Here is a 12,946-nt window from a genome sequence, read left to right as displayed (position 1 = left end):
AATAATAGGCTATTGGCACAAATTTTGCTCTTTGTGAGTCAAATCAAGTGAATTGCTAAGATAATAAGAGAAAAAGTGGCCCATATGGAAGCTCCTAGAACTAGGAGCCCTAGAAATGACAGGACATAGGCAGTTTGACTGCAACAGTTAACCAACTTAGTTATCAAGAGGAGAAAGGAGGAATATTATTGGACCTGGGATGTTTATCTTGACTAAGAGAAGAGGAAAATAAGAGTACTTATGGAGGAGATAATGAAAATAGCAGAGTAATAGGATGTGAGGTTCATCTACTCCCACAAATACATTTAGAAAGCATCTACATGTGGAATTAATCACACAGAAAATTTACTGAAAGCTGGAAAAGACCTCAAAATTCTGATAGATCAAGAAAAAACTTCACAAAACCAGGTAGGACAAAAGAAGGAAGCAAGAAGACAGAGAAAATGAGAAAAGAAGTGGGATGTGACCTACACCCCTATGAAGTAGTTGGAAAGAGGAAAAGCTCCTGCACCCTGGGAAGCCCACCCACCAGCGAAGAGATCAGCTAGGACAGAGGAGGAACTTTAGAGAATGGAAAGCGAACAAAGCAATTGATGTGAAGTAGCTAAAATGGAAACAGTCATTCACAAAAGCACTATCACCCTGTACTTCCCAACCTTATGCTGGTACAGGCAGAGATCTGGAACTGAAACTCCAGATTTAGATATCAGTCTCAGAAAGAGAGAGCTAGGGCTGGCTACATGGGAAAAAATGGGTTGGCTGTGAGGAAACAGCCTGGAGGGACTAGAGTATACAGCAACCACGTTTAAGGGTGTAAGGTGAGGAAACTCAGTCAGGCTTGGAGGCCAGGCATCATTATTTGGGGGTGCTGGATGGAAGGAGCATGATCCACCATTGCAGCATTGTTCTCTGTGTGCATTCTTAGGCTGCAGGACACCAACATCTTCAGCTCCAGCAGCACCCAGCAGCAGATGCTGCCTAGTAATAGCTGGGGAGAAGTTCTACCCTTAGGGCTACAGAGAGGGCTCCTTAGGGTGGCCAAACAAGAGGAATAACTGTGGATCAGTGCCTGTCTCCACAACTACAGAGAGCATTCCTGAAAGCCTCCCAGGAAAAGGGAGGAATTGCAGGAGCAGCTGCTGATGTTGACAGATCTAGGAAAAGGTCCTGAGAGCTGCTGGGTAGCAGGAGGGGTCACAGGAACCACTGCTGTGCCCCCTGCAACAAAAGCAATCCTGTGAACTGTTAATCATTGCCACCTCCCTCATGAACCCAATCCCTATCAGCCAGCCAGCTTCAGGAGAGGTAGTATGATGCCACTGCTCATATCACGTGCTCTGTTACAGTGAGCCACTACCACCCCTGAGAACTCCAGGACTGGGCACCTGCTGCTGCATCTACATACAATAAACACAGAAAGTTAAAAATTATAAGGGACAATAAACATAGAAAGTTAAAAATTATGAGATGACAAATAACTTTCAGGCAAAGGAACAAGACAAAAACAACTAAATGAAGAGGAGATAGGCAATCTATCTAGGAAAGAATTCAGAGTGATCATAGTAAAGATGATCTAAGATATTAAAAAAGAATGGAAACGAGAAGTTATAATAAATGTTTAACAAAGAACTAGAGGGTTTAAAGAGCAAGAAAAGTAAGAAGAATAGAACAATATCTGAAATGAAAAAAAAAAAGAGGAATCAATAGCAGGATAATGGAGACTGAAGTATGAATAAGTAAGGTGAAAAACAGAGTGGTATAATTCACTGCTCCAGAAAAGAATTAAAATAGAATGAAAAGAACTGAGGAAATTCTACAAACTCTGGGAGAACGTTAAATGTACCAACATTTGCATCCTAGGGGTTCCAGGAGAAGAGAGGGAGAGAAAGGGCCAGAGAAAATATTTGAAGAAATTATAGCTAAAAACTTCCTTAATATGGGAAAGGAAAAAAAATCACTCAAGTTGAGGAAGCACAGAGAATCCTATACATGATAAATCCTATACATGATAAAATCACTCAAGTTGAGGAAGCACAGAGAATCCTATAAATGTTTTGAGGAGAAATGCAGCGAGACACATACTAACCAAATGAACAAAAATTAAATACAATGAAAAAATATTTAAAACCACGAGGGAAAAGCAACAAACCCCCATAAAGCTAACAGTTGATTTTTCAGCAGAGAATCTGAAAGCTAGAAGGGAGTGGCAAGATATATTTAAGTACATAAAAAGGAGGAAACTAGAAGCAAAAATACTCTGCACAGCAAGGCTCTCATTCAGATTTGATAGAGACAAAATAATAGAGAAGATCAATGAAACTAAAAGTTTGTTCTTTGAAAAAATCAACAAATTTGATAAATCTTTAGCCAGACTGGTCAAGAAAAAAGGGAGAGTGTTCAAACCAAAAAATTAGAAAGGAAAAAGAAGTTAAAACTGAAATACAAAGGGTCATAATAAACTACTATGAGAAAATACATGCCAATAAAATGGACAAACTAGAAGAAACAGATTCTTACAAAGGTACAACCTACAAAGACTGAGCCAGGAAGAAACAGAAAATATGAATAGACCAATCACAAGTACTAAAATTGAAAAGTCCAGGGCCTGATGGCTTAACAGATGAATTCTATTAATCACTCAGAGAAGAGTTAACACCTTTTCTTCTGAAACTCTTCCAAAAAATTGTAGAGGTATGAACATTTCCAAGCTCATTCTGTGAAGCCGTCATCAACCTGATACCTAAACCAAAGATATCACAAAAAAGAGAATTACAGGCCAATATCACTGAAGAATATAGATGCAAAACTCATCAACAAAATATTAGCAAACAGAAGCCAACTATGCATTAAAAGTGTTATGCACCATGTTCAAGTGGGATTTATCCCAGGGATGCAAGGATTCTTCACTATCTGCAAATCAATCAGTGTGATACACCACATCTACAAACTGAAAAATAAAAACCATATGATCATTTCAATAGATGTGGAGAAAGCTTTTGACAAAATTCAACACCCATTTCTGATAAAACTTTCCAGAAAGTGGGCATAGAGGGAACTTACCTCAACATAATAAAAGCCATTTATGACAAATCCAAAGCTAACATCATTCTCAATGGTAAAAAACTGAAAGTCTTTCTGCTAAGATCACAAACAAGACAAGGATGTCCACTTTTACCACTGTTAATCAACATAGTTTTGAAAGTCCCAGCCATAGCCACATCAATCCAAGAAGAAAAAGAAATAAAAGGAATCCAAATTGGAAAAGAGAAGTTAAATTATACTGTTTGTAGATGACATGATACTATACCTAGAAAATTCCAAAGATGCTACCAGAAAGCTGTTAGAGCTCATCAATGAATTTGGTAAAGTTTCAGGATATTCAAAATTAATACACAGAAATTGATTGCATTCCTATATAACAACAATGAAAAATGAGAAAGAAAGATTACGGAAACCATTCCATTTACCATCACATCAAAAAGAATAAAATACCTAAGAGTAAAACTACCTAAAGAGATAAAAGATCTGTACTCTGAAGACTATAAGACACTGATGAAGGAAATCAAAATAACAGCAGCAGATGGAAAGATATACCTTGTTCTTGGATTGGAAAAATCAATATTGTCAAAATGACTAATTATACTACTCAAGGTGATCTACAGATTAAATGCATTCCCTATCAAATTACCAATGACATTTTTTCACAGAACTAGAACAGAATATTTTAAAAATGTGTATGGAAACACATAAGACCCCAAATAGCCTAAGCAATGTTAAAAAAGAAAAATGTAACTAGAAGAATCAGGCTCCTTGACTTCAGACTATACAACAAAGTTAGAGTCATCAAAAGAGTGTGTTACTGGCACCAAACAGAAATACAGATAAAGGAACAGGATAGAAAGCCCAGAAATAAACCCAAGCACTTACAGTTAACTAATATATAAACAAAGGCAAGAACATATAGTTGAGGAATGACAGTCTCTTGAGTTAATGGTGCTGGGAAAATTAGACAGCTACATGTAAAATAATGAAATTAAAACATTCTGGAACACCATACACAAAAATAATCTCAAAATGGATTAAAAAACCTAAACATAAGGCCAGATGCTATACAACTAGAGGAATACATAGGCAGAATGCTTTTTGACATAAATCACAGCAATATCCACCTCTTAGAATAATTACAATAAAAACAAAAATAAACCAATGGGACCCAGTGACACAGCAAAAGAAATCATTTAAAAAACTGAAAAGACAATCCACAGAATGGGAGAAAATCTTTGCAGACAATGCATCTGACAAGGGCCTAATCTCCAAAATATGCAAACAACTCATAAAACTAAACAACCAACAACATACCACCCAATCTAAAAATGAGCAGAAAACCTAAACAGACATTTCTCCAAAGAAGACACACAGATGGCAAGCAGGCTCATGAAAAAATGTTCAGTATCACTAGTTATTAGAGAAATGCAAGTCCAGATTGCAATGAGGTACCACCTCACACCAGTTAGAATGGCCATCATTAACAAGTCTACAAATAACAAACGCTGGAGAGGGTGTGGAGAAAGTGGGAACCCTCATTCATTTTTGTTGGGAATGTAAATTGGTACAACCACTGTTGAAAACAGCATGGAGGTTCCTCAGAAAACTAAATGTAGAACTATCATATGATCCAGCAATCCCATTCTTGGGCAAACATTTGGACAAACCTTTATTCATTGCAGCACTATTCACAATAGCCAAGATATGGAAAGAACCTAAATGTCCAACAAGAGATGAATGGATTAAGAAGATGTGGCACATGTATACAACAGACTAGTACTCTGCCATAAAAAGAACAAAATAATGCAATTTGCAGCAACATGGATGAAACTAGAGATACTCATACTAACTGAAGTAAGTCTGTAAGAAAAAGATAAATACCATATGACATCATCTCTATGTGAAATCAAAAATATGGCACACATGAACATATCTACAAAACAGAAACAGACTCACAGACATAGAGAACAGACTTATAGTTGTCAAGGAAGAGGGTGGAAGAAGTGGGATGGATGGGGATTTTGGGGTTGGAAGATGCAAACTATTACATTTAGAATGGATAAAAATGATGTCCTACTCTATAAAGTCTAGAATAATTTTTTTTTGGTCTGAAAAAGTTGACCAGAAAAAAACATCCTCCTGAAACTAGTAAGGTTGCAGGATACAAGTTTGATATATGAGTCAATGACTTTCCTATATATCACCAGTTTAAAAATATAATTCAAAATAATGAACAAATAGTATTTATATTATTACCTCTGAAAGTGAAATACTTATGTATAAAGCTAGTAAAATAGATACAAGTTCTATGTGAGATAAATCCCAAAATTCCTGTGTCTAAAATGAAGGAAATTAATAAATGAGGAGAATTTCCATGTTTATGGATAGAAAGACTCAATAGTGTCAAGATGTCAGTTCTTCCCAACTTGATCTATAGATTAAAGGTAATTCTAGTCAAAATCCCTGTAAGTAATTTTGTGGACGTCAAGAAACTGATTCTAAAGTTTATACAAAGTTACCCAAAATAGCCAGCACAGTATTTAAGGAAAAGAATGAAGTTAGAGGACTGACACAGTAGATCTTCAAGACTTACTATAAAACTACTATAATGAATACAGTGTAGAATTAGTAGAAGAATAGAAAAATTGATAAACAGAACAGAATAGAGAATTGAGAACTAGACATATACAGTCAACTGATCTTTGATAGTAGAGCAAAGGCAATAGAGAAAATACTCTTTACATTAAAAAAATTAATAAAATTGCGTGCCTTAAAACATTCACAAGAATTAGCTTAAAGTGAGTCATAAGCCTAGATGTCAAATGAAAACCTGTAAAACTCCTAGAATAAAACTCCTAGAAAATAATATAGAAGGAAAATTAGATAACCTTAAGTATTGCAATAACTTTTTAGATATGACATCAACAGCATGATCCATGAAAGAAATAATTGAAAAAGTAGACCTCATTGAAATTAAAAATTTTGCTCTCTGTTAAGGCAGTATCAAGAGAATTAGAAGGCAATACATAGACTGGAAGAATATAATTTAAAAATACATATTTAATTTAAAAAGTTATCCAACATGTACAAAGAACACTTAAAACACAATATGAAACACTCAACCTAATGTATATATGGATTAACGGCTTTACAAGATACCTCAGCAAAGAGAATATATGGATGAAAGATAAGCATCTTAAAATGCTTATTGCATCAGGAAATTTTAAATTAAAACGACAGTGAGATACCACTATACACTGATTAGAATGGCCAAAATTGGGGGTTCTCATTGTGGTGCAGTGGAAACAAATCTGACTAGTATCTATAAGGATGTCAGTTTGATCTCTGGCCTTGCCCAGATCAGGGATCTGGCAGTGTCATGAGCTGTGGTGTAGGTCACAGTTGTGGCTCAGATCCCACCTAGTTGTGGCTGTGGGATAGGCTGGCATCTGTAGCTCTGATTTTACCCCTAGCCTGGGAACTTCCGTATGCTGTGAATATGGCCCTGAAAAGCAAAAAAAAAAAAAAAAAAAAAAAAAAAAAAGACAAAATCTCAAACACTAATAATACCAAATGCTGACAAAGATGTGGAGCAACATGAACTCTCTTTCACTGCTTTTGGGAATGAAAAATGGTACAGACACCTTGGAAGACAATTTGATAGTTTCTTATAAAAGTAAACATACACTTACCATGTGATTCGGCAATTAAGCTCTGTGATATTTATATGAAGTACTTGAAAACATGTCCACATAAAAACCTAAACATAAATGCTTATAGTAGATTTATTCTTAATAGCCCAAACTTGGATGTTGTTAAAATGCAGGTAAATGGATAAATAAACTGTGTAAGTGGGATAAATAAACATTGTATCCAGACAATGAATATTGTTTAACATTAACATGAATGAGCTATCAAGCCATGAAAAGATGTGCAGGAACCTCAAATGCATATATTAAGTGAAAGAAACCAGCTTGAAAAGACTACATATTGTATGATTTCAACTACATGACATTCTTTTTTTTTTTTTTTTTTTTTTTGTCTTTTATCTCTTGTCCTTTTAGAGCTGCACCCATGGCATATGGAGGTTCCCAGGCTAGGGGTATAATTTGAGCTGCAGCTGCCAGCCTACACCACAGCCACAGCAATGCCAGATTTGAGCCATGTCTGTGACCTACACCACAGCTCACGGCAACACCAGGTCCTTAACCCATTGAGCGAGGCCAGGGATCGAACCCTCAACCTCATGGTTCCTAGTCGGATTTGTTTCTGCTGCACCACAATGGGAACTCAAATATGACATTCTGGATAAGGAGAAACTATGGAGACATAAAAAGATCAATGGTAGTCAAAGGTGTAGGAAAGGTGATATGAGTAGGTATAGAATATTTTTAAGGTAGTGTAAATACTCTGTGATATAATGATAGACATATATCATTATAAATTTGTCCAAGAGTGAACCCTTAGCCAAACAATGGACTTTAGGTGATTATGATGTGTCAGTGTATATAGGAACATAGGGTATACAGGAAATCTCTGTACCTTCCTTTCAACTTCATTGTAAACCTAAAATTGCTTTCAAAAAATAGAATATAAAGAAACTCAAGAAAAAATTAAAAAATCTGATTAGACCTCTAGTAAGTAAAATCATTGAATTAGGAATAATGAAGATTTTGCAATGAAAAGACCAGGTTCAACTGGCTTATGTGTTGAGTTCTACCAAATGTTTAAATAAAAATTAATGATAACTTTCCACAAACCATTCCAAAATAGTAAAGGGAACCCAATCCATTTTATGTGGCATAACCTTATAATAAAACCATAAATAAAGACAAGAAAACTACAGGCCAATATAACTTTTGAATATAGAGGCAAATAAAATACTAGTAAATCCAATCCATGAGCACATAAAACACATTATACACTATGACCTAGTCATATTCATTCCAGAAATTCATGATTGGTTCAACAAGAAAAAAGTCATCAATTTAAACACCGTATTAATATTATAAAAATTAAAAACCACATGATCATCTCAATGGATGCAGAAAACACACTTGACAGAATCCACACACTTTCATAATAAAAACATTAAATAAAATAAGAGTAGAAAGGATGTTTTTCCAGCTGATAAAAGGATCTATGAAAAACCCAGGGCTAATGTCATATTTAATAGTGAAAGACTAAAATTTTCCCCTTAAGATGAGAAACAAGCTAAGGACATCTGTTTTTGCCATTTGAATCCAAAAGCAATTAGGGAAGAAAAATAAACAAAAGACATCCAAATTGGAAAGAAAGGATTAAAATTATCTGTATTTATAGATGTTGTCTTCTTGGGTGTAGAAAATCATGAAGAACCAACTTAAACTATCGGAACTAATAAATTTTTCAAAATATAAATGTAATATAAAAGATAACTATATTTTCTATACACTAATAATGAGCAACCCAAAAATGAAATTAAGAAAAAAAATCATAATACTATCACAAAGAATAAGACAGTTAGGAAAGATATGATAACTGCAAAAGAAAGCATAAAAAAATAATGAAGAGGCAACCAATGAAATGGGAGAAAATAGTTGCAAATGATGCAACCAACAAGGGCTTAATCTCCAAAATATCCAAACAACTTATAAAACTCAACAAAACAAAAAACCAAATCAAAAAATGGGAAGAAAAACTAAATATATATTTCTCCAAAAAAAAAAAAAAGATATACAGGTGGCTAATAGGCACATGAAAAAATGCTCAACATCACTAATTATTAGAGAAATGCAAATCAAAACTACAGTGAGGTACCACCTCACACCTGTCAGAATGGCCACCATTAATAAGTCTACAAATAACAAATGCTGGAGAGGGTGTGGAGAAAAGGGAACCCTCTTGCACTGTTGGTAGGAATGTAAATTGGTACAACCATTATGGAAAACAGAATGGAGGTTCCTCAAAAAACATATAGAACTACCTTATGATCCAGCAATCCCAGTCATGGGCATATATCCAGATAAAACTCTAATTCAAAAAGATCCATGTACCCCTATGTTCAGTGCAGCACTATTAATAAAAGCCAAGACAAAAACAACATACAAGTTCATCGATGGATGTACGGTTTAAAAAATTGTGGTACAAGCGTTTACATTGTGGTTCAGCAGGTTAAGAACCTGACATCGTTGTGTGAAGATGTGTGTTCAATTCATGTCCTTGCTCAGTGGGTTAAGGATCCAGCATTGCTACAGGCTGCAGTGTAGGTCATAGATGTGGCTCAGGTCTGGTGTGGCTGTGCTTTAGGGCTGTGACTGCAGCTCCAATCCAAACTCTAGTCCGAGTACTTCCATACACCACAGATGTGACCATAAAAAGAAAAAAAAAGAAGATGTGGTACATATATACAATGGAATTCTACTAAGCCACAAAGAAGAATGAAATAATGCCATTTGCGGCAACATGGATGCAATTAGAGATTATCATACTAATTGAAATACAGCAAAAAAGGGCAAATAACCATGTGGTATCACTTATATGTTAAATCTAAAATATGACACAAATGAGCCTATCTATACAACAGAAACAGATTCATAGACATAGAGAACAGACTTGTAGTTGCCAAGGAGGCAGGGGAGTGGCATGGACTGGGAGTTTGGGGTTAGTAGATGCAAACTCTTACATTTAGAATGGGTAGGCAATGAGGTCCTATCCTACAGCACAGGGAATCTGTTCAGACCATGACGGGAGATAATATAAGAAAGGGAATGTATGTGTGTATATAGTAGTATATATGCATGGCTGCGTCACTTTGCTATAAAAAAGAAATTAGCACAACACTAAACTATACTTTAATTAAAGATAAATTTAAAAATAGAATGAATAAACACCAAGGTTCTGCTACATGGCACTGGGAACTATATCAAATCTCCTGCCACAGACAATGATGGAAAATAATATTTTTAAAAAGAACGTAAAAAAGAGTTACATTTATTTTATATTGCTTATAATTTTGCCACTTAGAAAAAAGCAGGGCGATTTCTCAAAAAATGAGCAATATAGCACAATACATGGTTCAGCAATCCCGTTTCTGTGTGTTCATTTAAAGGAATTAAAATTAGGATCTCAAAAAAGCGCCTGTGCCATAATGTTCATTGCAACCTTATTCACAGTGACCAAGATATGGAAACAATATAAATGTCCATCTCAAATGAACAGATAAAGGAAAAATATGTAGATACAATGGAATAATATTTGGCCTTAAAAAGAAGGAAATCCTGTCTTTTGTGACAACATGGATAGATGGCCCCGGAGAGAGTTATGCTAAGTAATATAAATCACGGAATGACAAAAACTATTTGACCTTACTTACATTATGGAATCTAAAATCACCAAACTCATGTAAAGCAGAGAGTTGAATTATGGTTGCCAGGGACTGGTAGAAGGAGGGTGGGAAAACAGGGATGTGACATTCAATTGGTCCAAAGTTTCAGTTTATGCAAGATAAATACATTCTGGAGATCTACTGTGCAGCATAGTGCATGTATATAACAGTATTGTATACTTACTATTTGCTAAGATTGTGAATCTCATGTTAAGTTCTCCTTACCACAAAAGTAAAAAATAACAAAGGGGATGGGAGGAAATGATGGAAGATGATGGGTATGTCTATGGCTTTGATGGTGATGGTTTCATATGTATATATTATCCTCAACTTCATTAAGATGTATGTATTAAACATTAAAGCTATTTGTCACACTTCAGTAAGTGGTTTAACTTTTTTGTAATTTTAAAAGGTTATGCAGGGGAGTTCCCATCAAGGCTCAGTGGAAACAAATCTGACTGGTATCCATGAGGGGGCAGGTTCAATCCCTGGCCTTGTTCAGTGGGTTAAAGATCCAGCATTGTCCATGAGCTATGGTGTGGCTCAGATCCTGCATTGCTGTGGCTGCGGTGTCAGCTGGCAGCTGCATCTCTGATTTGACCTCTGTTCTGGGAACTTCCATATGCCACAGATGTGGGCCTTAAAAAAAAAATAAAAAGTTTTGCCATGCACATGATGATATATGTGAGTGCATATTTTTTATTATTCTGAAAAGCACTTCAGAATAATATTCTGAAACTTGATTTTCTCTCTAAGATTGTGTCAATTGAATCCAATTTTGGCTCAAAAAAAAAAAAAAAACCAGAGAAAAATTTAATAGAACTTTCCTAAATGGTAATTTTTAAATCATATTTATTGTGGTCATATTTACTTCTCAGAATATAGTAGAGATATGTTGAGAACTGAATGGGTTTCTGGAATAGATAATCTTCTAAACTGGATAAAGTGAGAAATCTCAGAAAAACTGTTCTTCAGAAGCTTTGATGGCAACACATCACATGTGCCTGAAATGGCACAGTATTTCCCAGGTTATTTGAGTGAACGGTTCTCTCCCAGTTTCTTGCTTTTATTATCCTTATGTCAATTTCTGCTTTCAGTGTCCTCTGTTTCTTATTAATTTGAAAACATTTTCCTCTTTAATTTAGTGGTTTATAAGAACTATAGCATATATTAAATAAATTAAATCTCAACTAGTGATGAATGTTAATATATAAAGTCAATTAATAATTTTATCAGAAAACCAAGTAACGGTTTGTGATAGCAATCTGCTGTTTGTTTCTCTTTATATGTTTCACATTTCTGGTTTATCAGAATCATGGAAACTGTAATAAACATTGCAGTAAATAATAAGGTAGATTTTTTCCCCACTGCTGAAGGTAACACAAAATATAAATATGAATATCATGTGCTTGATGCTACTTTTTTTCTCCTTCTTCTAGGTTTAAAGATCTATTTGCTGATCTGGAAGACAGACGGGAAGAGCTGGGCATTGCTAGTTTTGGTATATCTATCACTACCTTGGAAGAAGTTTTCTTTAGGTAAGTAATGATCCATGGGAGGCAGGAGAGAGGGGAAAAAAAATCTTTCTTTAAAATAAGATCATTTTGAAAGCAAGTCCTATCCTATATGGGGCTGGAGAAATTGAAGTAGTCATGGATTGTTATATGTGGTTATCTTCTATGAATCCTAGGCACATAAATTTATGGACTTTGCTCCCCTGTGGGCTGAGGCTATGTTGAGTCATGGACCTGGTGTGAGAACATTAGTTCAGAGATCCGGGAAGGAGACTCAGTGCAAATCATGGAACTATGAAACTTCATAAAGCAATGACACCCAGGTGCTAATTACCCGGGGTAGAGGAATATTGGGCAAGAGGACTATATGAAGCTTTGGGGTTAGGGTTGGGTGTCTGTGCCTTTCTTGTGTAGAATAGTTAGTATTGGCTTAGAGCAAAGAGAAATGACATGGTCATAGAAAAAGTCCTGGATATAAATTAGAGGTTTTACTCAGGATGACTTTAAAATCTTAATCTAGTCGTTCTCTGTAAACTACTTAATTGTGTGCATAGTTTATATTCTGAGATTACCTTGTGCTGTGTAAAAATTCAAAGAGAAAGTGCCGAGGGAGTTCAGTATCCTATGAAGTGAAGGCCCACTGGTTAGCTGTCAGAATACCTTATTTTTCTGAGGTCTAGACTTCCTTCTCTCAGGCTTAGAAACAATTTTGTTAGACCCAGGGATTACATAGAGTAGTGGCTCTCGTAGGAATGAAGTGTATCAAAGATTATGTATGTATTCAGAACATCACTTGGTAACTTCGCCTAAGAAATAGAAGTTCCGAGGGGAACTTGCCAGCTCTATGTCTCTTCTCTAATCCATTTAAAAATACCATGTGATATCACTTATATGTGAAATCTGAAATATGGCACAAATGAATGTATCTACAGAACAGAAACAAACTCATGGACATAGAGAACAGGGAGAGGGGGAGGGAGTGGAATGGACTGGGAGTTTGGGGTTAGTAGATGCAAACTAT

General features: G+C 35.4%; 1 protein-coding gene across 3 annotated transcripts in view; it reads left to right on the top strand.

Moving 5' to 3' along the window:
- The window catches only part of ABCA14 (ATP binding cassette subfamily A member 14), a 203,442-nt gene that overhangs the window by 110,699 nt on the left and 79,797 nt on the right, over nucleotides 1–12,946 (top strand). For all 3 annotated transcript variants that reach the window (XM_085017381.1, XM_085017382.1, XM_085017380.1), the window contains one exon: nucleotides 11,851–11,949. In XM_085017381.1, coding sequence (XP_084873507.1) covers nucleotides 11,851–11,949 — 99 coding nt within the window. The remainder of the gene's footprint in view (nucleotides 1–11,850; nucleotides 11,950–12,946) is intronic.

Source organism: Sus scrofa, chromosome 3 (genome assembly GCF_054392235.1).
Source record: "Sus scrofa isolate SSC_HxYL_T2T_F1_AM1 chromosome 3, Sscrofa_HxYL_maternal_Yorkshire_Landrace_v2.0, whole genome shotgun sequence".
In the NCBI taxonomy this organism is placed as follows: domain Eukaryota; kingdom Metazoa; phylum Chordata; class Mammalia; order Artiodactyla; family Suidae; genus Sus; species Sus scrofa.
This window is presented reverse-complemented; position numbering and strand designations above follow the sequence as displayed.